This window comes from Mesocricetus auratus, unplaced genomic scaffold (genome assembly GCF_017639785.1).
Source record: "Mesocricetus auratus isolate SY011 unplaced genomic scaffold, BCM_Maur_2.0 Super-Scaffold_100004, whole genome shotgun sequence".
Taxonomy (NCBI): Eukaryota; Metazoa; Chordata; class Mammalia; order Rodentia; family Cricetidae; genus Mesocricetus; species Mesocricetus auratus.
The window spans coordinates 6998280-7023636 of NW_024429189.1; the positions used below are offsets into that span (position 1 = coordinate 6998280).

General features: G+C 52.4%; 3 protein-coding genes across 3 annotated transcripts; 2 read left to right on the plus strand and 1 right to left on the minus strand.

Moving 5' to 3' along the window:
* Nucleotides 1–954: 954 nt before the first annotated feature.
* LOC101828627 (ATP synthase subunit f, mitochondrial-like) lies at nt 955–1382 on the plus strand. The gene has a single exon (XM_040744855.1). It carries the CDS (start codon nt 1017–1019, stop codon nt 1380–1382), a length of 366 nt encoding a protein of 121 aa, XP_040600789.1. The 5' UTR covers nt 955–1016.
* A 6223-nt stretch (nt 1383–7605) lies between these two features.
* On the minus strand, nt 7606–12306 carry Sapcd2 (suppressor APC domain containing 2). Its single transcript, XM_005083692.4, has 6 exons — nt 11650–12306; nt 9345–9457; nt 8607–8753; nt 8367–8474; nt 8168–8278; nt 7606–8090 (listed from the first exon to the last, which is right to left on the minus strand). Exons 1-6 carry the CDS (start codon nt 12215–12217, stop codon nt 7962–7964), a joined length of 1176 nt encoding a protein of 391 aa, XP_005083749.1. The 5' UTR covers nt 12218–12306; the 3' UTR covers nt 7606–7961.
* Nucleotides 12307–19630: 7324 nt separating this feature from the next.
* On the plus strand, nt 19631–25010 carry Uap1l1 (UDP-N-acetylglucosamine pyrophosphorylase 1 like 1). Its single transcript, XM_005083693.4, has 9 exons — nt 19631–20002; nt 20239–20443; nt 20641–20816; nt 21049–21221; nt 21315–21508; nt 21949–22089; nt 22553–22738; nt 23315–23381; nt 23713–25010. The coding sequence occupies exons 1-9, from the start codon at nt 19714–19716 to the stop codon at nt 23803–23805; spliced, it is 1524 nt and encodes a 507-aa protein (XP_005083750.1). The 5' UTR covers nt 19631–19713; the 3' UTR covers nt 23806–25010.
* Nucleotides 25011–25357: the final 347 nt, after the last annotated feature.

The window sequence follows — 25357 nt, forward strand, 5'->3', positions numbered from 1 at the left end:
AGTGAGTTCTGGGACAGCCAAGGCTGTTACACAGAGAAACCCGGTCTTGAAAAACAAACAAACAAAAAATCAGTGGGTCTGGTTAGCTAGGGTTAGAGAATTAGCTGCGGGTAACAAGACGCCAGAACTACTAACTGAAGCCTTCTCTTTGCTGGGGTTCTTAAGGCTGGTCAGCTGATACTGAGATTAGCCGTGATTAGGAAGAGACCAGCATCACTGAGGTGAGTCTCCTGAGGTGTTTCCTGAGTCAGCACACGGAAGCTTGTTCCAGAGACTGCCAAGGTTGTACCTCGTGCTGGCAGCTGAACTTGGTAATGTGTAAGAATCACCCAGGTGGTCCTGGTTTTGAAGGCATGAAGGGGTCATGGACAGCAGCTGAAGCTGGGGCCAGTGAGAGCCAGGAGAAGCCGTTGGTGAAGGTGCAGCTTTCGCGGTGCCAGAAGGCCTAGGCTTGGCACCACGAAGAGAGCCTAGGAGAAGCTATTGGTGAAAGTGCAGCCCAGTTGCAGCAGAGACCCCAGCGTTTGGAAATAACCAGTAGCATGGGATGACCACCAAGAATAGCAGCTGTCAAGCTGACATATACCATTACCACCATCATACATGGGATATGACTTTTAGTGAGTTTCTTTTTTGTTTTGTTTTTCCGAGACAGGGTTTCTCTGTGGCTTTGGAAGCTGTCCTGGAACTCTCTTTGAAGACCAGGCTGGCCTCCAACTCAACAGAGATCCACCTGCCTCTGCCTCCCAAGTGCTGGGATTAAAGGCATGGGCCACCAACGCCCAGCTGTGAGTTTCTTTTTTTTTTTTTTTTTTTTATGGTTTTTCGAGACAGGGTTTCTCTGTGGCTTTGGAGGCTGTCCTGGAACTAGCTCTTGTAGACCAGGCTGGCCTCGAACTCACAGAGATCCGCCTGCCTCTGCCTCCCAAGTGCTGGGATTAAAGGCGTGCGCCACCAACGCCCGGCGTGAGTTCATTACTTAAAAACCTCTTTAGTTGGGACACCAGGACTGCAAGATGGCATCTCTCGTGTCACTGAAGGGGAAGAAGCTCATGGAGGTTAAACTTGGAGAGCTGCCAAGCTGGATATTAATGCAGAATTCTACCCCCAGAGGCACTGTGGGAGCCTTTCAGAGAGGTTACGACCGGTATTACAACAAGTGCATCAACGTGTGGAAAGGCAGCATCTTGGGGATTAACATGGTGCTGGCAGCCTACGTGGTTTTCAGCTACTGCCTTTCTTACCAGGAACTCAATCATGAGCAGCAAGGCAAGTTCTACTGGAGAAGGGTCTCTGTGGATGGCACTGCACACCTGTGCACAACCGCCTGCCACACTCCCATCCGTGAAGAAGTCAACAGGGGCCGAGTCTTCAAATCCTGACTAAGAACTAGTGTCCAATAAAAGCTGACTGATATGTATGTATGTATGTATGTATGTATGTATATATATATATATATAAACTTTCTAGTTAATTATCTTGTATTTCATGTGTATATTATGGGGGACACTCGGGCCACAGGGCACGTGTGGAGGTCAGAAGAAAACTTCGTGGAGCTGGTTCTCTTCCTCCTTCACACGCGTTACAGGGTGAAACTCTTCTCAGTAAGGCATGAGAAGCAAGCAGAATTCAGCTTGCCAGGGTTGCACAGCCAGTACCCTTAACCACTGAGCCACCTTGCTGGCCCAGATTTTAGTCTTGAAAGCAATTACCAAACTATTTTACACAGTGGCAGCCGGTTCTGGCACACTTGAAAAGTCACACCCTGTGCTCAGCTGTGTGTGATGGAGTCCCTCAGCTTCCTCGCCAGCGACCAGCGCGTTTTAAGCATTCTGACTGAAGTGTAGTGACAGACCCCGCTGCAGTCTCCTTGGCACGTTTGTGTGGCTCGTGGGCTGCCTCTTCATGTGTTCATCGCTATCTACACGTCCTCGGAGGAGCAGCTGTGTCCTCTGTGTGCTCCAAGAGAGAGTCGGAGCACAGGACTGTCCTCTCCCTAGACAATTGTCTCTTTGTCTTTGTGGGTAGTTGTCATTTTTATGATTAGTACTATCTCTGCCTTAAAACCTATTTGGTTGACTGAGCATGACGGTGCATGTCTGCCCCGCTAGCCTCCCAGCACTGTGGAGGCCTGGAGCTCACCATTTAGATTTAGTTCAGGTTGACCTCACGAACCTGCAGGGACCCCTTCTGCCTCTGCCTCCCAACCGTGACCACTGCAGTGTGCACCGTTATGCCCACAGAGTTTTTTTTTTTTTTTTAGGTTAAATTGTTTTCCTCTTCCTCCCATCTACATCCCCCTCTCTTTGGAAGGCACAACATGTAATTATTTGAATGGAACTTGGTTTCCCTGGTGTATTTTTCTTTCTTTCTGTGTGTGTGTGTGTTTTCAAGACAGGGTTTCTCTGTGAAATAGTCCTGGCTGTACTGGAACTCAATTTGTAGACCAGGCTGTCCCCAAACTCACAGAGATCCACCCGAGTGCTAGAATTAAAAGCATGTGCCACCATTGCCTGGCTTGTGTAGTTATTTTAACGGACATACTGGAGACATAATGCTGACCGGCACACTGCCCTGCTTATGAACTACTCAAACACCTGAAGGTGCCTTGTGTCACTAGTCACTCCTACTTGCCACTGTTGACACTACTGTTTCATCTGGCATGTCTCCCACAAGACAGAGCTGTTGGTATTCGGCAGTGCTCAATTAGGTTTTCCTATTTCAACTACTTCTGTGTTCAAGTTTTAATTTTATGTATATGCATATGTGTGGGTGCATAAACATGTTCAGGTGTGTGTTGGTGCACGTGTGCATGTACCTATGGAGGTCAGAAATTAACTTTAGATGTCTCTGTCTGACCTAGAACTTACTGATTAGGCTAGGCTGGCTGGCCAGGGAGCCCCAAGGATGCCCCTGTCTCTATGTGGGTGCTGGGGATGAACTCAGGTCCTGTATCGTGCAGCAAGCACATTACCAACCGAGCCATCTCCCCAGCCCATGTGTGTCGGTTTTCAAACATGTCCACAGATTATTAGATGCCCAGAAAGGAGCCCAATCCCCAACCTCGTTGGTGAAAAGAATTAGAGTTTGGGACTCCACTCTCCTTCAGTCTGTTATAGTGGTCATCAGTTACCGTGGTTTAAATATTGCGCAATCTCAAATCAGAACCACCTGGTCCTCAGCCCACAAATATCTTAAAGTTTTTTCTTAGTTGGGTGTGGTGGTGCCTGCCTTTAATCCCAGCACTTAGGAGGCAGGTGGATCTCTTTGAGTATGAAGCTAACCTGGTCTAACAAAGTGAGTTCCAGGACAACCAGAGCTGTTCAGAGAAACCCTGTCTTGAAATTTTTTTTTAAAAAATTATATGGGCTGGAGAGATGGCTCAGAGGTTAAGAGCACTGACTGCTCTTCCAGAGGTCTTGAGTTCAATTCCCAGCAACCACATGGTGGCTGACAACCATCTACAATTCAATCTGGTGTATATGTAATTAATAAATAAAAAAAATCTTTAAAAAAATTATAAAGTTTTTTTCTTGAAATTGTCCTCTGGGTTTGGGGTTCACTTGCTATACAACTCTGTAAAGCCTTAAATTTACCTTCCTCCTGATACACCTGTGGCTGCCATTAGTGATAGCTTTTTGCTGGTAAATTTTCAATTTTGTTTGAAAATGTTTCGGTCTACCTGTGTTCTGTAGAGATATCATCACTGGGCATGGACTTTGAGGTGAATAACTATATTGTTTTGGCCTTTGATATTTTTTAATCTTGTTTTTAAAGATTTATTTATTTATTATAAATAGGGTTCTGTCTGCATGGATACTTGCAGGCCAGAAGAGGGCACCAGATCTCATTACAGATGGTTGGAAGTCACCATGTGGTTACTGAATTGTGTTCTTAACCACTGAGCCATCTCTCCAGCATTGGTGGCTCACGCCTTTAATCCAAGCACTCAGGAGGCAGAGGCAGGCAAATCTCTGTGAGTTCAAGGCCAGCCTGGTCTACAGAGCGAGTTCCAGGACAGCCTCCAAAACAAATACAGAGAAATGCTGTCTCGAAAAACCAAAAAGAAAAAAAAAATTGTGTGCCACTGCCAGGCGGTAGTGGCGCACACCTTTAATCCAAGCACTCGGGAGGCAGAGGCAGGCAGATCACTGTGAGTTCGAGACCAGCCTGGTCTACAAGAGCTAGCTCCAGGACAGGCTCCAAGCCATAGAGAAACTGTCTCAGAAAAAAAGTGTGTGCTACCACATCTGGCCATTTTTTTATGTGTATTAGTGTTGTACCTGTGTGCATGTCCCAGTTGAGTGTAGGTGCTGGAAAGAGCAGCCAGTGCTCGAAACAACTAAGTCATCTCTCCAGCCCCAACAATGGATTTTTTAATGGCATTTCCATACACGTGTGTCGTTATCCTTGGTTTTCAGTCAGTCCCCTCCTCCAGTGCCCTCTAGTGATGCCTGCCCCATTTGGCTGCTTCCCTTTCTCCCCTCAGGTAGCTTCCTCTGTGCATTCTTACCACTCAGTGGGTTTTTTGGGAGGTGGTTTACTGTCATCGCATTTCCTTTTTGACCTCATGAAAACGAGTTTGAGTTTCCCCTCCAAGCTTACTGGGATTTGCTGGAGTTTTTATAAGAACTAGTGGCTGGTAGGCAAGTCCAACCTTCTGACATCAGAGCACGATGTCATCTACAAGATGTTGTCATCCACAAGCTTCATGATCAAGAACCACACAAACCCATTACAAGGAAAAAAAATCATCTCAACAGATGAGACCGGCCATATTCAGGGACGTACAGCCACACAGAAAACAAAAACTTACGATTAGTAAGTTTACAATTTTGTGTTGGGGGCTGAAGAGATGGCTCAGTGGTTAAGAGCACTGTCTGCTCTTCCAAAGGTCCTGAGTTCAATTCCCAGCAACCACATGGTGGCTCACAATCATCTGTAATGAGACCTGGCGCCCTCCTCTGGTGTTCAGACATACATGCAATGCAGGCAAGAGTACCGTATATATAATAAAACAAATAAAAAAAACTGCGTTTGTTTTCCCTTAAAAAAAAAAAACAATTTTGTGTTGGGTGTACTCAAGAGTTACCCTCAACTGGGCAAAACCACACACAGCTCACAGGGCCACAAGTTGGACACATTGTGCCCTTCTAAAAAACCTGTATGCCAGTTCTGTTAATGCCCCTATCCTGTTACTGTCTCAGTAAGACCAGCCTCCCCATCAGTTGAGGGAGGCCCTGAACCCTCCTCCACATGTCCTTGCTTAGGGCTGTTATTTCCTAACCTGTCTCAAAATTCCCTTTTTTCTGGCTGGGCTGAAAATGTTCATCTGATGTTTAGCTCATTTATGAAGACTTTCATCTTATTATCATTTGATCGTTCTAGACAAAGTTCCTGTGTGTAGCCTTGGCTGCCCCTGGAACTAGTTCTGTAGACCAGGCTGGCCCTCAAACTCAGTGACCTGTCTCCTAAGTGCCGGGACTCAAGTCATGAGCCGCCACTGCCCGGTGAGACTTCCATTTCAAATGCAATTGTTTTTGATTTCTAGACGTTGGTTCATATTGACACCCTCTTATTCTATTGAAAGCTAACAGCTTTTCTAACATAAAGAGCACAGACTATATTATTCCTTGGTCACATGTTCAAGAGCCCCCTCCATTTCTTCAGATCAGTGTCATTATGTTTGCTCTGTGACTCTAGCTCCCAGTCCCTCAGGTCTTCTTTTGTTAGCTTCTGCGGCCTGTGGTGTTGTTGTTTTTAGGCAGAGGAGTTCATCTTGGAACTTCACACTAAACACCTTTAGCCTGTTGTGTCTGTGTTCCTCTCAACCAGGGGACAAAGTCTCCCCTGAGAACAGTGAAAGGTGCGTCTCTAGATAACTAGTTGTCACAACTGGGAGTCTGTGTGCGCTACCAGCACCAGAGGGTAGGCCGCAGGGATGGGGTTAAACTCACACAAGACAGTTGGACCCGCAGAAGACGCTTTCCTACCTCATAGCACTAGGGCTCGGCTCCAGGGAGCGCCCCCAGCCTACCAGGACCGCTAAAAATTCCCTTGACAGTGGTGGTCACGCCTTTAATTCCTGCGCTCTGTAGGCAGGTTTCTGAGTTTGAGGCCAGCCTGGTCTATACAGTGAGTTCCAAGACAACCAGGGCTACAGAGAGAAACCTTGTCTCAGGAAAAAGAAAACAACAACAACAAAAACCAGTTGTCTTTAGGCCCACACAGGACGCCTGGCTCCAGGACACAAACTTCTAAGAAACTATATTCTAGAGACTACACATGCATGTTTTCCACCCTGCTTGGAACATCAGGCTCTGAGGTCATGTTTGCTGAATCTGTCAGCTTGTGTCCATTCACCTCCTGGTATGAGAGGTCTCCTGAAGAATGCCACCCTAGAGCAGAGCCCATGTTGTTCCACCTCCAATCCCGCGATGCCGTGAAGGGCACCCAGCCTTCCAAGGTGTGCGCTTGGGGTGGGGGGGAAGCTGCTCACCTAGCTAACCACCCGTGTCTTGTTTTGTATGTGGAAGGGGTTTGAGACAGGGTTTCTCTGTGTAGCCACAGTTGTTCTGGAGCTCACTCTGTAGACCATGCTGGCCTCAAACTCAGAAATCTGCCTGTCTCTGGCTCCCAAGAGCTGGGATTAGAGGCGTGTGCTGCTATGTCCAGCCACCAGCTGTCTTTCAGTAGCAAGCATCTGACCCCACTAGACCAGGATGAACAGACTCCCCTCACCCAGCCTGTACCCATCCGAGCTGCCAGTGCAGGATGTGAGCAGGGAAACAGTCATATCCAAGGAGGCTCAGCTTCTCCCGGTGCCCCTGGTTCACTTTTCTATGGCTGAGTCAATGCCAGACCAAGTAGAACATTAAAAGATGGAGGCGTAGAGCCTGATGGTGGTGGCGCATGCCTTTAATCCCAGCACTCGGGAGGCAGAGGCAGGCGGATCTCTGTGAGCTCGAGGCCAGCCTGGTCTAAGAGAGAGTTCCAGGACAGTTGAGCTACACAGAGAAACCCTGTCTCGAAAAGCAAAAACAAACAAAAAGATGGAGGTATGAGTAGGTCCCAGACCTAGGGCATCCACACCCTGTGAAATGGGTGTGTTTGGCCCACGGTGCACTTCATAACTTAGCTGGGAAGCCCAAAGTCACCCATTTTGGGGATGGAATCCCCTAGGGAAGGACCATACCTGAACTACCTTGATGCCATCTTCCCCTGGAGTTAGTTAAGGTAAGGCAGTGCAGTAAGGTAAGTAAGTCAAGCTATTGGCTTATTTCTAGGAACCAGACTGGCAGCCTGATTCCTTCTCAGCCTCTGTTACAGACTTCTAGGCTCCCCCAACGGACACAGACCCCTCTATAAGAGAGACCCATTCTCCTTCCATTCCAAAGAGTCTGAGTCACAATCACTTTGTCTTAGTGCCCTTGGTGGGGAGACGGAACCTCTAACCTCGTATGTCTCCAGGCCTCCTAGCCTACCCTCAGTACAAATAATCTACTTGTTCACTCACTCAGAAACACCAAGGTAAGACGACAGGACAGGAGGAACCCAGCTCAGTCATCGGCCTCTGCAGGGCATTATGAGAAATACAGCCCAGTGTGACCAGTACTTTTTACTAAATACCAGGATCCCAGGGAGCCCTACACGAGGGGACAGGACGACTGTAAACATGCCCCCTTCTTTGTTCAGGGCTGCCTAAAATCAGATAAACAGGAGGAATGGTCCTCTGCCATCCACTGACAATGGAAGTAGCAGCTTTGGGCACCACAGAGCAGTACTTTGAGTAGCACCCACCATGTAGTGTCAGGCCAGCCTGGGGCAAGCCTCAGGACAGTTCGGACCACAAGAGAGGAGGCAGGTGCCCCCTCAAGGGCTCCGAGGGCTAAGCCGGGCTCACAGCAGTGCCATGGAGCTGAGGCTAAGTCTGTGTGCATGTCCTAGAGGGGTACCACGAGCTAGATGAAAGTGGAGTCCAGGGGCCCAGCATCCTGCTGGCTGAGAGCCCGGGCCTCAAACAGCTGCTTGATGAGTGCAGACTTCTCCTGCTCCAGCTGAGTGATGCGCTCGCTCTTATCAGTCACCTCCTGGGCAAGCGGGCAGGCGGGCGGGCGGTCAGGGCTTGCTAGGCCGCCGGCCCCAGCCCCATCTTCCCACACCTCACCTGAGTGAGAAGCCGGTTCTGTTCTTTCAGCATGAGGATGGTCTGCTGCTGCCACACTGGTGTTGAGGGAGAGGTGGGACCCAGGGGCCCCAAAGAAGACGAGGGCAGAGCCTGTGGGAATGTACAATCAGGCAGGCCTCTTCTGGGCATAGCGTCCAGAACAAAGACAGGGGGCGCCAGGGAGGCTCAGAGCACTCACTCTGCCAGAACAGGCTGCAGTCAACAGCTCCCCCAGGCACCGGGCCACCTCCTGGACTTTGGGCAGCAACCTCCCCAGAGGGAGGGGACTCCCCGCAGTCCCAAAGTCCTGGAAGAGAAGCAGGGGACACCAGGCCATGAGGAGATTCCTGCACCTGGCACTCCTGTTCCCCCAAAGCTTCAGCTCACAGTCTAGGGGGGACCCACCCAGGGCTGTGGGCAGGGGTGACCCAGCACTCACAGCTCCAGCTCTGCTCTGGCTCAGGCGGCGCTGGCGCTCCTGCACACGCTGCAGCTGCTGCTGGTACCATTCGCGGCCCCGAGCCATCATCTCCAAGCCCTGCAGCAGCACCTCCTGCTCCTGGTCTAACTCCTTCATCTGCTTCAACTATAACACACGTGCACATAGGAATATACGCATGCCGGCAAGCAGACCGGCATGCATACCTGCACAGGCCTGTGTGCTCGGGGAGCCACGGGTATAGAAGCTGAGCCCCGCGCACAGGCACACCAGCGCAGACACAGACATCACATAGACACAAGTGCAGTCTGCAGAGGCGCACAGGGATGCACCAGCGTGTGCAGGGAAGGTTCAAACTTATGCCTTGGAGAACAGAGCCCTTTGGATGGTGGTGGTGATGGGGACGGGACTCTCTCACATCTCTCTACTGACGCTTCCCCAGGGTAATGGAGTGGCCCAACAGACTCAGCACCCTGGTCTTTGTGCACTAAGCTGGCCTGCAGAGGTGAGCCTCATGAGGTAGGCATGGCAGGGGCCCAAACTCTGTCTCCAGGTATCCCTAGAAAACCTCTCCTCCCTCTGCCTGACTTGGCCTGCTTCTCTCTAATAGATTCCAGCCCAGGAGAGGAAGATTCAGAGCTGACCAATTCTCCTCCAGGGGTTCCCCAAGTAACCAGGCTCGCGTTTCCAACCTTCTGGACAACATAGAGAGTCCCTCAGAGTCCTGGCCCCTCTCACCAGACCACAGTCCACACCGTTGGTGATGGTATGCCTTCGACGCTCGCCTCGGGCCCGTGGAGCCGGCCGCGTTTCACCTGTGCCTACGTCCAGCGTCTTGCAGGCTGCTGCACCTGTAGCACACAATCATCAGGGTCACAGCTTAACTCTGGGCCTGCCTAACGGGCTCAGCATTTCATTCCAGCTCCTCAGCCCTTCCAAAACCTTCCAACTAACTCTGATAATGCCATCCCCAGGGACCAGGGCTGTCCTGGGAACCTTCATCTGTTGACTTTGTACCTGGCTGGGACTCAGTCTCCTTTTGCCTGCCCTGCCTCCCTCACCTGCCTTAAGGAGGGCTGTGAGCTCCCCGAGCAGTTGGAGAGAAGGTGTGGATACAGTTCTTTCCTGCACTCCTCTCAAGAGCATCAAAGGGGGAAGGGTAAAAGATGGGATGGACGAGGCCAGGGCGTGGTGGTAATGCCTTTAATCCCAGCACTCAAAAGGCAGAAGCAGGCAGATCTCTGTGAGCTGGGGGCCAGCCTGGTCTACAGAGTGAGCTCCAGGGCACACAGAAGTATAGAGAGAGACCTTGTTTCAGAAAAACAAAGCAACAAAAGCGGCAGACAAGCAGAGGCCTCTGGCTTGTTCCACGCCTTTCCCGGCTGCATGGGACCTTGTGGCACAGCATCTGGTAGGAGGGAAACTAATTCTCCATTGGCGGTGGAGACATAATTCCTGCCCAGAAGCAATCACAGTATAAAGTGAGTTGTGCATACATGTGCCATAGGCTCCTGTGAGCATCGTCTGGAGGGCCTCCCCACCTACCAAAAGTGGGTGCAGGTAGGAAGGTGGGTACCTTCCCCCAACCTCCCCAACCCTGTCCCTGGCATCAGGATCACCCCTGAGGCTATCACAGGAGTGACAGATACAATTAATTGTGCTCAGATGTGCATGGCAGACACTCTAGCTCCAAGCGGGCCCCAAAGTTCATGTCCCAGCCTGCAGTTTCAGGGTGAGGCCATGGGAGTTACACAAGATGGCTACTGTCTCCAGAAGGTGGGGCCAGGGCAGGTACTGGCAATGAGTTCTAGGAAGGCACCCTGGGACACTTGGACCTGACTTGCACAGAAGGAGGCATAAATCACAGGGCTGGGAATCTGAGGTCATGTGTGTGTTGTCAAGCATACGGTAATAATCCTTACAGGGCCTTGGCCGACCTATAGAGGAGTCAGAGCTGGAGACTGGCTTACAGAGCAGCGGGCTAAATGCTGCCCTGTCATGGGTCCTGAGCACATGACCTCCACAGAAGTAACTGGCCCAGGACCACACAAGGTAGAACAGATCTGTACCACAGGCAAACCCTGAGCCTGTCCATTGCACACAGGACTTCAAACACACGGCTATACCAGCTATGTCCAGAAGCCTCTCCTGCCATAGGAACAGAGTCAAGGCTGGAACAAATAGAGTGCCCGTGTGTCAACACACACACACACACACCGTTTATATCAATTCACAAGGGACACAGCGGAACATGGCTGAGGCACGAGAGGTCTGGTGAGGCTGGCAGAGCCGTGGCCCGTAGCAAAATGGCCCAGCAGCTGCCACCAGTGGGCAGCCCTGCACCTGGCAGGTCAGTGCACGGTATGAATGGGCTGCAGGGCTGAAGAGGGCCGTGGGCTCCTCTGAAAACCTGCCTCCATGTTTAGCCATAAAGCAAGCCCTGTTCTCCAGGCAGACAGGGGGCTATTCAACAGTCTCCTGTCCCTGCCAACTAGACCGGAAGGAGGGAGAGGAGCCTGCTGGACTCCCCGGAGACTGCGAGCTGTGTCTGGCAGCAGCACAGCACAGCAGGTGGCGTAGGGCACAGACACCCCTCAACATACACACACCCAACCTGCCTCACAGGTGCTCCTACGCCACCTCCTCTGTGGGGTGGAGAAGTAGGCCGGGTGGTCTCTGCAGGGTGTCACACTGAGAAGGACCCCCAGGGCACGTTAGAGGATGCTAGCTTTTAGGAAGAAACTTGTGCCCAAGCAGTCACACAGAAACGAGAACGAGGGCCCGGATGTCTCCACGTCTAGGGCAGGTACTGCGCGGGTAGCAAGCCACAGGCGTCCCAGTGCCTAGCGCAGGTTGAGACAGAATGGGCTTCTCCTGGGTGTTCAGAGTCATCGACCTGCCTTGGCCCTGGAATCAGGCCTCTCTCTGCCCGCAGCTCACATAGGCACAGATCGAAGCCTCTTTCCATCTAGGAGGTCCCAACCTTGCTTTAGGAGCCTGCCCAGTGGTCCCCATCGCCATCCCTCTGAGTTTCCAAACTCACTCGCGTCCGCGCTAGGACTCCGCGCCAGCGCCTTACTCAGGGGCCGCTCGGGCTCCTCGGGAGAGGGTGCAGCCTCTGCCGGGACACACAATAGCTCAGGGTTCCGGGAGGTGCCACTAGGGCCAGCAGGCGCGGGGCGCGCACTCGGGGGCAGAGGCTTCCTCTCCAGGACAGTCCGCGGCTCGTCGGCGGGTATGAACATCAGGCGCTGCTGCAGCGTAGGCTGGTCCCCAGACCGGGGAGCGACACGTGCCTGATCCCTCCGGCCGCCGTTGGCGTTCAGCAGCGAGGTGCGCAAGCCCGCCACGAAGCGCTCGAAGGTTAGGTAGCCACTGGCCGGGGCCACCTGGCGCAGGCCCTCGAGCACGCCGCAGGGCAGCTCGCGTGCGTCTGCACCCTGCCAGCGGGACTCGATCTCGCGCAAGTGCACATAGCCGCGCTGCCGGTCGTCCAGGATGTCGAAGAGGGTGCGCAAGCTCTGGAGAAAAGCTCGCGGTAGCCCCTCGGTGCTAGGCGTGGGCGCGGCGTGCGACAGGCGGCCACGCTCGGCCATCGCTGCCACGGCCATGGGCACCCAGCTTCCATCCGCGTCGGTCCCCACAGGACCAGAAGGCGGGACCTGCACGGCGCGCGCGCCCCGCCACCACAATAGCTGCTGTTTTTGAATGGAGCTCTCCTCACCGCCGCGTCAGCTCTCATTACTATTCACGGCGGCTATTGGTCGAAACTGGCCCATCTGCTCCGGGATTGGCTCGGCAGCCACCAGTCCAGTTTGATTTTTTCCTAGGTAGGGGCGGGTGCCCCCACCCCGCCAGGGAGTGGGGCTGTGTGACGAGGTACGTGCAGAACCGGCCAGAGCCCCTGCTCCCCACGATCCCCCTGCCTCCACGCCCACCATCCGTCCTGCCTCGGAAAAACCTTTTCTCCTGTCCATCTGTGCTGCGCCCTGCCAGCCACTTCTCTGAGGGGCGGAGCGTGGCACCCTTCACAGATCTTGTACCCACGTAGCCTCTCGAGTAAGGATGTGATGGTCCAGCCCCTCCTACCCCCTTCTGTCCTTTACACCGAGTGTCCCTTGACTCCAGGCGGTGCCGGTTGACTCTGGGGCTCCCTTCTTTTGCATCACGAACGCCCCAAGAGGATTGTAGGCTCCAGACAGCTAGGCGCTCTCCTTCACTGAGGCCTCTGTCCCTACAACTTCCAGCTCTACCTTTGGTCCTTTGGGACAGTGTGCCTTGTCCTGCCAACTGTAGGACAAAGCCAAGTTGTCTTGTGTCCCCAGATGCCCATCCGCAGACCAGTTCCCTTGGTGTTTTGGACCTGGTCCCCTGCTCTGGCCCTTTCTTCCTTTTTCTTCTTTCCTTCCCTTTTCCCTTTCCCTTCCTTTCCTTAGGGTGCCTCCCCCACCCCCACCAATTCCTTTTCCTGTCCTCTGTCCACCTGGTCACATTTCAAACTTCTAAATGTCACAGAAACATAGCCACTGAGAACAGTCCTCGTCTTAACTGCTTCTCTCTGTCTCTCTCTGTCTCTGTCTCTCTCTGTCTCTGTCTCTCTCTGTCTCTGTCTCTCTCTCCCTCTCTCTTTCTCTCTCTTCATGACAGGGTTTCTCTCTGTAACTTTGGAGCCTGTCCTGGAACTCGCTCTGTAGACCAGGCCGGCCTCGAACTCACAGAGATCTGCCATCTGCCTCTGCCTCCCAATTGCCGGGATTAAAGGCGTATGCCACCAACACCCGGCTCTGCCTCTACTTTCTAAACACTCCAGGATACTCTTCAACAATGTGGCTGAATGCCTCCAGACAGCCCCTTAACTCAGACCTCACTCCAACCCATCTGGGCAGACTTCTGGTAATAGGGTATGTGTCTCAGGCTGTGAAAGCAACTTCCCTGCCCAACCCCCCTGGCACCCCCCATTTCTCGGGGTTACTCATTCAAAATTGCTCTTGTTTGTTTGTCTTGAGACAGGGTCTTACTATGCAACCTTGCCTTGGCTGTCCTTGGAACTTGGTAGTAGACCAAACTGGCCTGTAGCTCAGATCTCCTGAGTGCTGGGATTAAATGTGTGCACCAACCACCACCCCCCATCTCACTCAGGTTGTGGTTCATTCATGGTAAGGTATTTTGGTGGAGGCCTCTAAAGAATTATGAAGCCAGAATTACTCCCTGGAACTTATCTACCCTTTAGGGGCACACCCGGTCAAAGACCCTCTGATGGTTCACATTTTCCTAGTCCTTAGGGTGTTCATCTGTACTTCCAGGCTCTGCTATCCCAAGAGGATCAGCCTCTGGTTTTGGTTGATTGTTATGAACACTTCAGACCTTGCACAGGCACCTGCTTCCTCTGCCCGGAAAGTCTACTTAGACGCTTTTACCTTGCATGCCTGGCTATAGTGGCTGTTTCCCCATGAATAATTATGATGTTTGGGACTGGGACAGAGCCTCCCAAGGTCTGGCATTGATCTGAACTACCATAGGCACTCGGTGGATAGTGAGCACACAGGAAGCTTTGTTTGGTGAGGAAATGGTACAAATGCCATACTGCCGTGGAACACCGAGCTAGGATGAGGCCTTGAGTGCTCCCAGGACAAATGCATAGGCATAGGAGTAGCCTCCAGCATCAAGGGAAAACAGTACTGCTGAGTACAGCAGAGCTAGCAAGACTCAGGCCAGGGCCCCTGGTGAACCTGAGTCGTCTGGCAGAAAAGATAAGAGCCTGTGGGTGTTGGGGGGACAGAGTTCATACGGCCCCACCCTCCCTAGGCAGCAACAGGCATTTAAAAGTTGCTGGGGGAGGGAGAGTCATATTCCTAAGCAGTGAAGCTGCTGCTTATGTAAAGAACCTCCAAATGGTATTCATGCTGACAATTCTGAGTAAATGCAGAGGGATTCTCCCCCCCACTCTCTCTGTCTCTCTCTCTCTCTCACATACACATATACTCTAACATGCTTTTGAACACTCACACATACATTCGCACACACAAACACACAAAAGTAGTAGGGCCTTGTTGGGAGGAAGGATTTGGTAAGAATGAAAAGGGACTAAGAGAAGATAAACGGGGGAATATGACCAGGGTACATTATATATGAAGTTGTGAAAGAATAAATTAGTTTTAAGAAAAGAAAGGACATAAGAATCTCTCATTGAGGGGGCTGCAGAGATGGCTCAGAGGTTAAGAGCACCGGCTGCTCTTCCAGAGGTCCTGAGTTCAATTCTCAGCAACTATGTGGTTGCTCACAACCACCTGTAATGAGATCTGGCGCCCTCTTCTGACCTGCAAGCATACATGCAAACAGAATAATGTATTCACAATAAATCTTGGCCAGGCAGTGGTGACTCATATCTTTAATCCCAGGTAGAGGCAGACTGGTCTCTGTGAGTTCCAGACCAGCCTGATCTACAAGAGCTAGTTCCCAGACAGCCTCCAAAGCCACAGAGAAACCCTGTCTAGAAAAAAAAAATTCTCTCATTGCCCAGAGCCCAGGAGAAGGTAGGCAGAGTCCTGGGTCTGTAGGCTGCCCTACGACTGACTACTGGAGAAAGATCTGGAAGAAAGTAGAGTCAGCGCCTGAGCCCATCCCCCTTTCATTCTGCTCCCAGCCCAGTCTGACACTCTTCTGGCCCCAAGGCCTTCTGTTTTGCTACCACCCCAGGGAACATCCAGAACCCAGACCAGGTGCGATTATGTCCTCCCTGTGCCAACCAGGATCCTTGGAGAGAGGTGTGCAGGAGTACAGGCGGGTGTGAGGTTGGCAAGACTCTAATGCCTCTTGGTGTAGCTCCTGGTGGTATGGAGAGGGGCCAGCTGCACTGCCTAGTGCCAGCCTCCCTAGGCTTCTCTGGTATCCACTCTGGCCTTAGGCCCTTGACAAAAAAAAAGGGGGGGGGACAGGGAAGCCCCTCCCCCAGCAGGTAATGAAGAGGGTTGAGTCCAGCTGGACTTTGCCAGCTCACGGCTTCACCAGGACTCAGTGACAGTTCTCTGGGTTTGGAAATGCTTTCAGCTATACAAACCCAATCTCCAGCCTCTGACCTGGATCCCTGCCCACACCTTGAGGCAGGATTTAGGAGTCCATCCTGACCTAGAGGGCTCATAGGTCATGCCTGTCCTATCCCCCCCCCAAAGCTCACGTCCTTCCTTCCCTGCCTAGCCCCAAAGACAGTAATGGCTGCCACGGACTCTGGCCTATGCTGCTCACCTGGCTCCTATCCGTCTACTGCCCCCACCTTCCACATGTTTCCTGGAGTTGTCTTTTCATTGTTCGGAAGTCATACCAGGGCAGACTATTTGCTCATTCCTTCCTTCATTCAGCCAGCACTCCCTGGACATTTTCTGTGACCCAGTCATGGTAGAGCTTGGCTTGGGATCCAACACTCATTTGTTCAGTAGACAAACATGCCCTTATGTCTGCTGTTCTGGAAGGTGACAGAGGGAGAGCAACGAACCAAACAGTTTCCGGCCTCCATCTCATGGAGAAGTCAAGCAGCAGAGAATTCAAGTGGGTGCTAAGAAGAAGGGGTTCAGATGGGAGAAAAGCCATTCATAGCTGTGTTCGTAGACAAAAACCCTTTCTGGCCCAAAAGAATTTGTGACCTCCATTCTTGCTTTCAGGTTTTTATTTTTACGAGAGGCTTTATGTAAGTCGGCGTCAGTGGCACTGGAGGTGAAGGTGGGCAGAGGCAGGCGGATCTCTGTGAGTTCAAGACCAGCCTGGTCTACAGAACGAGTTCCAGGACAGCCTCCAAAACAATACAGAGAAACCCTGTCTTGAAAAAAGCAAAAAATAAATAAAAATATTTTTAAAATCTCCAGCCTTTCGCCTGATCCACTGAGGTCGGGAAAGAAAGGGGAACCTGAGAGATTGCCCTCAGTTAGAGGGTGGATTGAGTAAATCTTAAGACTTTTGCCTGAGAGATCATCCTCGGTTGGAGGATGGATTGAAAATGGGCAAATTGACAGCAGATTGGATTAGAAAGAGTACTCACAAACTTCAAATAATTTTCAAAAGTTATTTGGGGCATAGTATAGTTTACAATCTTTGAGTGATTTTCACAAGTTTTTGGGAAATACTTAATGGTTATGTCCTTTTTAAAAGGAATCTACTAGTAATTTAGATAGTGATCTCAATTCACCTAGATAGTTAACTAAGGAGGGTAGATAAATCCTTCTACTCTTATAGTCCAGCATCAACAGATGTTAACAGTTAAACAAAATTTAAAAAGGGGGGGCGTAATGTCCCCAGTCCCCACATGATTCATTAAATAATACACTCCTTGTTTTAAAATTTTTAAAATGTGGATGCCAGTGAGCAATCTGCTGCGGACAGATTCTGGCATGATGGAACTTGAGCGACTTTTGTTCAGGTCAAATGGAGACACCCATGCACTAGACAGTGAAGAAGACCCAATTCTGCCCTAATTTGGGGTTGAGGGCGTGTTTGTGTTTTCTTGCAGGAAAAGAATAAAGCTTGGCAGCTGTCAGAACATTTGGGGAGATGCATGGAGCACAGTTTGGGAGCCTGCCCAAGCCAGTCGAGTGAGATCTCCTAAACCAGTGTTCCTGACCCTTGATGTCATCAAATCTACAGCCTGAGAAAGAAAGGAAACAGTCAGTTCAAGAGATTTCCAGTTTCTCATCAGGCTTGCTACATCAACCTCCCGGACCCGTGAGTTTTCATCCTGAAGCCAGCAAAGAACTGGAAGATTAGCAGTGTGCCTTTGACACACCTTGAAACAACAGAATTCATTTTGCCAGCTTTTCCCTTTGCGGAGAAAGGGACCCACTTAAAACAACTGGACACTGGTATGGACCGTGATGAGTGGCAAAAGCCCCTTTTCAGTGTTTGAACAGGACTCGGCCACTTGAAATATCAGCCTTGGTGGTTCCTGCTTCTGGAATCGCACCTATGCTGGTGTATTTTTCTGGAGAAATGCAACTTGCCCTAATGCAGCAAAAAGAGACTTTGGCATCATGGCCGCTGTTGTCGCAGCCATCGCCATATCAGCCACTGCGGCTGCCGTGGCCAGAATCGCTGTTGCCCAATCTTCCACCAAAGCAGAGACGTTAACAGCCTTGCTGGTAGAGTTAGCGAAGTGCTGTCCACCCAGAATTCTCCTAATTTGCATATTCAGCTGGGGCTGCTGGCGTTAAATCAACAAACTGTATCACTACAGGAACAAATTGATGCACATTTTTATCGTGCTACATGTGTAACTTCAATGAGTGTACCTAATATATCTGTGCAAATGCGCCTTATAAATGCTTTCCTGAGTGGATCTCAGAATGATATTTCTGTAAACTTTATCACTGTTTTGGCCCATCAAATTGTAACTGTAAATCATACACGGGTTACCCTTGTAACAGAGGAAGGCTGGTAGAACGCTATGGCCCAGATCGGGGGGATGGGTACAGCGATGGGGAGGCGCTATTGTCAATGTGGGTCCTGGGAGTGGTGGCAGTGGCGGTAGGCATTCTGGCCTTATGCCGAGTTCAAACGTGCCTTGTTCCATAGGCAACAGATCCATCAGCAAGTATTGCTCAGCTTAGCCCATGGCAATGCTGGTAACCATGAAGTCTGGTTACAGATGATTCAAGGATGAGGTTCTCTGATGACGGGAAACCTGTGGGGAAGAGACCTCCCACCTAAGATGGGTCACCAGGTCCCCCAAGGATGGGTAAGGGAAGGTGACCCTATTTGACCTTAGACAGGAATGCCTCATTAGAAAATAAAAAAGGGGGAATTGTGGGAACAAGAGACCTTGGCCACAGGCCCACTTCTCCATCAGCCTGGGAGCAGGCAGCTGTAACCAACCACAGAGAAAACATGTTTACTAAAAACAGGTTTACTGCCGGGCCTTGGTGGCGCACGCCTTTAATCCCAGCACTCGGGAGGCAGAGGCAGGCGGATCTCTGTGAGTTCGAGACCAGCCTGGACTACCAAGCGAGTTCCAGGACAGCCTCCAAAGCCACAGAGAAACCCTGTCTCGAAAAACCAAAAAAAATAAAAATAAAAAAATAAATAAAAACAGGTTTACTAAAAACAATCCGGTGCCCATAATCACAAAGAAAAACATGTTTACCCATGGAAACACCCTGACCTTGACCTTTCCAATGACTAACCGCCTCTTCCTCACCCCTCTCCTCCCCGCCTCTAGTGTAAGAGTGTATAACCAGCAGGGGTAAGAATAAGAAGAAGCTGCTGGGCGGTGGTGGCACACGCCTTTAATCCCAGCCCTCGGGAGGCAGAGGCAGGCGGATCTCTGTGAGTTCGAGAAACCCTGTCTCGTAAAAACCAAAAAAAAAAAAAAAAAAAAAAAGAATAAGAAGAAACCTTCTTTCACCACCGACTGGTCTGTGTGTCATCAATCCCGACACCCTCCACAGATTCTCGGCCAGGATGTGCAGCGGGCGCGGCAGAAAGGGGCTGTAGAGTCTGGAAAGTAAAGGTAGGCAGGTGAGGAGGGGATGCAGGCTAAAGCCTCCTCCCAGTGCCCCAGAAAGATGATAGCCCGCCAGAGGAGCTTCTTCTCAGTGAAATCTTAGATCAATCGAGCTGATTGCTCTCGTGCAGAAGGGTGGGCTGGGTCTGGTCAGTCCAAGAGAACACCCAACCGATGACACTCCCTTTCCTCCCCTGGGTAAGGATACAACAGCCACGCCCACATAGGAGGAGTGATGGGAGAAATTTAGAAGATAAACACCTAGGCTTTGGGGACTAGGAGGACTAGGAGAGCCTGGTCTGGACGATAAACCTTGAGCTTGCGGGCAGGGATAGAAAGAACCAGGGTCTTTTGAGTATCCTGGTCTTAGACAGGGATACCAGATCTTGGGATTCAGGCCCTGGAAGCGGGAAGGGGCGGGGCGGCACACTATTAAAAGGGATGGACGAGGGGCGGAGCCAAAGAGGACTGAACTGAAGCGCCAACGGAGAAGGGGGCGGGGTCCCGGCTGGAGGTGCTGCGTCCTGGGCCGGCCTCTTTGGAATCTGCGCCGCCTGCCTGAGGTCTCGTGATGTTGGTCATAAGGTCTCAAGTACCGTTTGAGACAGCAGCTGCGTTTGCAGCATGGCCTCGGAGCAGGATGTTCGGGCACAGCTGCAGCGCGCGGGCCAGGAACATCTCCTTCGTTTCTGGGACGATTTGGCTCCGGAGGCTCGAGCTGCGCTGCTAGCGGAGCTCGCCTCTCTAGAGCCCGACGCTCTGCGTGAGCACTGCCAGCGCGCCTCCGCCGCCTGCGCGCTTGCCCCGGGTCCTCTGCGGGACTTGGAGGCGCGCCTGCAGCCCCTGCCCCCAGAACGCGTGGGCAGCGCGATCCGCTGCGACCAAGAGACACGCCTGCGGTGGGAAGAGGAAGGTAGGCAGTACCGTACCGGGCGGGGGTTGGGCAGGCGCTGCCCATTGCGTCCGGAAGAGTTTGTGCCTACGAGGCAGGGGCGGGGAGGAGCTCGGGAAGTGCTGCGTGGAGGAGTTATTTGCATTGCGGCTCCTTCCTCCTGTGCTTAGTAGACCCCCGAAGTCGTGCAGTAGCAAGCTCACGTGTGGCTCTTTCAAGAGAAAGAGCCCTTTCCTCACAACGCGCCTCCCCTCCAGGTTTCCGACAGATTGCTCTGAACAAAGTGGCTGTCCTGCTGCTGGCCGGTGGGCAGGGCACTCGCCTGGGCGTCACCTACCCCAAGGGCATGTATCAAGTAGGGCTGCCCAGCCAAAAGACCCTGTACCAACTGCAGGCAGAGCGGATTCGGCGTGTTGAACAGTTGGCTGGCCAGCGACTGGGGACCCATTGCACCGTGCCCTGGTGTGTCCTCCCTGCCAACCTCCCAGAAAGGCCACCCTTCCCTGCCCCACACCAAGACCCGAGACCTAGTCCTAGCACAGCCCTAGAGAGAGCCCAGTGTCTGCCTGATTGAGCCCCATGCAGGCTTGTTCCTGCTGCATCTGCCAGGGTGAGCCCGATTCCTCTGGAAGCACAGCTCACTGCTAGGACATTTACAGGTACATCATGACCAGCGAGTTTACACTGGGACCCACCATCAAGTTCTTCAAGGAGAATGGCTTCTTCCACCTAGACCCCGCTAATGTGGTCCTGTTCGAGCAGCGCATGCTACCTGCTGTGACCTTTGAGGGCAAGGCCATACTGGAACGGAAAGACAAAGTTGCCATGGCCCCAGGTATGTCCACACCCCTGACAGGAGAGGGTTGCCCTACCTGGACCCCAGAGAGCAGCTGTGGATCAGGAGCCCTGACTCCCAGGTAAGATGTGCTTGGGCGGGCTTTGTGGCCCTGGCTCAGTCAGGTGTCTCCTCTATCACGTGATACAGTCACAAGGCTCTTGGTGACTTCTGCTCCAAGACTGAGCAGGAGGTCAAGCCATGGGAAGATCCATTCCTTTCTCCTTTCCAGACGGCAACGGCGGCTTGTACTGTGCCCTGGCTGACCACCAGATCCTAGAGGACATGAAACGGCGGGGCGTGGAGTTTGTGCATGTGTACTGTGTGGACAACATCCTGGTGCGGCTGGCTGACCCAGCCTTCATAGGCTTCTGTGTGCTTCGGGGAGCAGACTGTGGTGCCAAGGTGAGCGCCAGACTTGGCCCCGCCTCTTGCCGGGCACTGTCCCTCTTCTCGTCCCTGTCACTCCCGCACTCTGTCTCTGCTCGGTGGCTGCAGGTGGTGGAAAAAGCATACCCCGAGGAGCCAGTGGGCGTGGTGTGCCAGGTGGATGGGGTCCCCCAGGTGGTGGAATACAGCGAGATTAGCCCTGAGACCGCTGGGCTCCGAGGGCCTGATGGGGGCTTGCTCTACAACACAGGCAACATCTGCAACCATTTCTTCACCCGAGACTTCCTGGATGTGGTCACCAGGTGTGTGACAACAGGTGGCTGTGGCATCCCAGGCTGGGCTGAATCTAAGAATGCCACTGCAGCTAGAGCTCACCTAGCCTGAGCTGGGCCACCGTTGGGAGTGCAAGGGATTGGGTAAAGAGACTTCCTGTCACTCTAAACAAGCTGGAACCCACCTGTGTCATGCTCCGGGCACCCTGCATGAGGCCCTGGACAAGGCTCTCCTGACCCCACTGTTCATGGATGCCACTTCTGCCCTGTCGTTAGCTTGCTTGAGCAGCATTGTGGCTGGTGGTTCCTGGCTTTTGGCCTGGGGATGCTGGGAGAAAACCCGTGTCCTTCCCAGAGACATAGCTAGGTCCTAGTTTCACGTCACCTGGCTGGGGGCACACAGAAATGAGGGCTGGCGTCCCAGGGGCCCCTGTCTGAAGCACACTTGCCTGTCGCCCTCTTGCTACCAGGGAGTTTGAGCCCTTGCTGAAGCTGCATGTGGCCGTGAAGAAGGTCCCACACGTGGATGAGGAGGGGAATCTGGTAAAGCCGCTAAGACCGAACGGGATAAAGATGGAGAAGTTTGTGTTTGATGTGTTCCAGTTTGCTAAGTTAGTGGTGGAAGTCACTTATTTTTCTCTTTCCTCTCTGTTCTGGCAGTGGGTTCAGAGGTTCCCTAGGACAGTAGGAAAGGGGGAGCTTAGTGAGGGGCAGGGGTTGGTTTGTCTCAGGGAAGTCCAGAGGGTGTTCTTGCCCCTAAGAAGAAGAGCAGAGGTTCTGAGAGGACAGGGAACAACCCCAAGTGCCCACAGTCCTGACCCAAGGTTGGGTTTTGGAGTTGCTGGGTGAGTTCTAGTGACTTCTACTTCTGAACTTGTGACAAGTGAGAGTTGGAGGGCTTGAGGTTCCTTAGGATCTCAGGAAGGCACGGGTGCTTTCTCTGCCTGTGGGGCCCCCCTAGGTCACCGTACTCATGGGAGCAGACTCCTATTTAGGGAGCTCTGGCCTACCCTTGCCTGTCAAGAGCAGAGCAGCTGGCTGGGATGCAGGGCGATGAACTGTTGTCTCCACCAGGAACTTTGTTGCCTTCGAAGTATCTCGGGAGGAGGAATTCTCCCCGCTGAAGAATGCTGACACAGCCAGCAAGGACAACCCTTCCACCTCCCGGAGAGCCTTGTTGGCTCAGCACTACCGCTGGGCTCTGCAGGCCGGAGCCCACTTCCTGGATGCACATGGGGTCCAGCTTCCTCAGCAGTCTGGGTGAGGCGCTCTGAGATTAGCCTGGGGAGCAGTATTCTCATCCCAGAGGCCTGTTGATGCTGCCACTGTCCCAGGTGGCTTCTAACCCAGTGCCACACCAAATGCAGGCTCTGTGTTCCCAGCCAGTGACTGCCTGCTTGGTGACTATGGGCTCAGCCTCTTAGCCTCAGGTTATGCTCAGGGAGGCAGGGTCTCAGATGCCCTCAAATGTACTCTCATTAGCTCCAAAGACGAGACCTAAGCCTGACCTGAAGACACACAGGAAGGCTTGACCTTTGGGACAGGAGAGGAAAAGGACTTGTGGTGTCTTGTCTCCCCTATTGCCGTGCTGGAGGTGCAGCTAGGGCTGGCTGCCTGAGCTCTGTGCAGGGGCCCTGAGTAGTGATTTATGTAGCTAGATCAGAGCCTGTCACTTGGCAGATGGCATGTACGGGTTTGGGCTGTGCAGAGGGAGGAATCTACTGTGGAGGTACGGCTGGTGTGTGGCATTGGAGGTGGACTTGTCTCTTCATAGCCGGAGGGTGCTGGGAGGGTCCCTGGCATTCACTTGAGAGGTTGACCATTTCTGTCCCTCAGCTTGCTCCCAAATGGAGACCCTCCAGCCATCTGTGAGATATCGCCCTTGGTGTCTTACTCTGGAGAGGTGAGTGTGCAGGCCCTGTCCAGGATTTCGTGAGGTCTGGTTTGTGTGAACCAGAAGAGGAAAACAGGAGAAGTGGGCATTGGGTGGACGGGTCACAGCCTTGATTCAGTTGGTCAATGAATGCAATGGACTGAGGGGTCTTGGGAGGGGTTGGGGTACAGGAGAGAATCAAGGCTGAGACCAAGACTTTGGGGCGTCTTCCTGAGGGAAAGACCGCAGTCTTCTTCTGACTCTGCCGGATGGTGTAACTCTGGAGTGCTGTTTTGGGCTGGCTGGAGGAATTATGGGCAGACAAAGTAGACACTTAGCTGCTATAACCTTTTGTTTCTAGGGGTTGGAGATGTACCTACAAGGCCGAAAACTCCAGTCTCCATTCATTCTGGATGAGGACCAAGCCAGGCTGCTGCAGTCACAGGAGTGCTAACCTGCTTGCTCCCAGCCTCTCCAGCCCTGGGGTCCTACCGGGTGCTGATGCAGCTCTGGCCCAGGCTCTGAGTGGACATGCTGGCCTGCAGGACACAGAAGGGAGTGTGCTAGTTTACTTCACAAGGCTGGGACCTCTTGGGTCCCCCATGGAGTGTGGTTGTCTGTCTGTGCTTGTTTTGGTTTTGCCCCATTGCTGGCTCTGGGGCTCCGCTGAGAGGCAGAGGGTTGGGGACCTCGGCACACGGGACTGGAGGTAGAGGTAGAGTGTGAGGTGTTGTCTGAGAAGGCAACACAGGACATGCACTCTGATCCCACACTGCCAGCACACAGGCCAGCCAAGTGCTCAGCAGACGGAGAGATGCCTCATGGGGGTGTAGCTAAAGGACCCCCCCCCAGTAGCTGAACAGTAGCTAGCTGAGCATGTCACCCATGTGCCTAGACGTACCAACAGAAAAGGCATTGAGGACTCTGATGTACACGCCTGAGATGAGCAAGTTCTCCCTGACTTCCGGAGATCTGTCCCACAGTCCCAGTCTCCCAGTCAACACCCACAAGTGGGCCTGGCTGCTGTGTTCTTAAGTATGTTCCCCCAAGAACCAGGCCACACTGTTGCCTTTTAGAGTGACTACTCATTTTGTCCAGGCCAGCACATCTCCTCCTGATTGGTCTTTTCCAAGAGCTTAGAACTTACTTGGAGATGTCGCCTCAGTGTAAGTGGTGCTTGGCTCAGCTGCCCAGCCTTGTACTGTCTCTGACAGCAACTCCATTGACTCACAGCTGGCTTCCCGTGCAGGACAGGGGTGACACCCGCCCTTCCCCATGATGTAATAGTGGTCCGGAGAGGCAGCATGCTCCCTCTCATCTAGCCTTGGAGGTATAGGCTCCTGCTCACTCCTGTCCACATTCCCAGAGGAGGTGGCTGGGAAGAGTATATTCACCTTGTGGTGTGGAAGCAGTGGGTCTGGACTTGGGAAAGATGGCAGGATCAGGCCCACGGCTGCCATCTTGGGAACTGACATGTAGAAGACAACTGGGCTTTTGTAAGCTCTGTGGTCATCTTGCTGTAGGCCTCAGAAGCAAAGTGTATTCTGGCACCCTTCTCTTCCTGCTCCACAGGCACGCTGGGGTCCCTGGAGGAGGAGAGGGTCCCTGAGGGAGACCAAAGGTTCAGGTTCTTCCTGAATAAACAATTAGTTGGGTGAATTCTTGAAAGGAGTTAAAATTCTCTTACATGATTATAAGACAGTATCAAGCAGGGAGGCGCACTTTTAATTCCAGCACTCCCAGAGGCAGGCAGATCTTGGGGAGTTTGAGGCCAGCCTGGTCTACAGAGTGAGTTCCAGTACAGGCTCCAAAGCTACAGAGAAATCCTTTCTTGAAAAACAAAACAAAAAGACAGTATCAAATGGGGGTGATAGAGATACAGTGTTTAGAGTTTTCATGTGTACCCCTCAGTCAATCAAGATGAATAATTGTTCCCTCACCATACTCTCCATAGTCACATCCCAACACACCTAGTCCCAGATTACCCTGAAAAGACTACTTTTCAA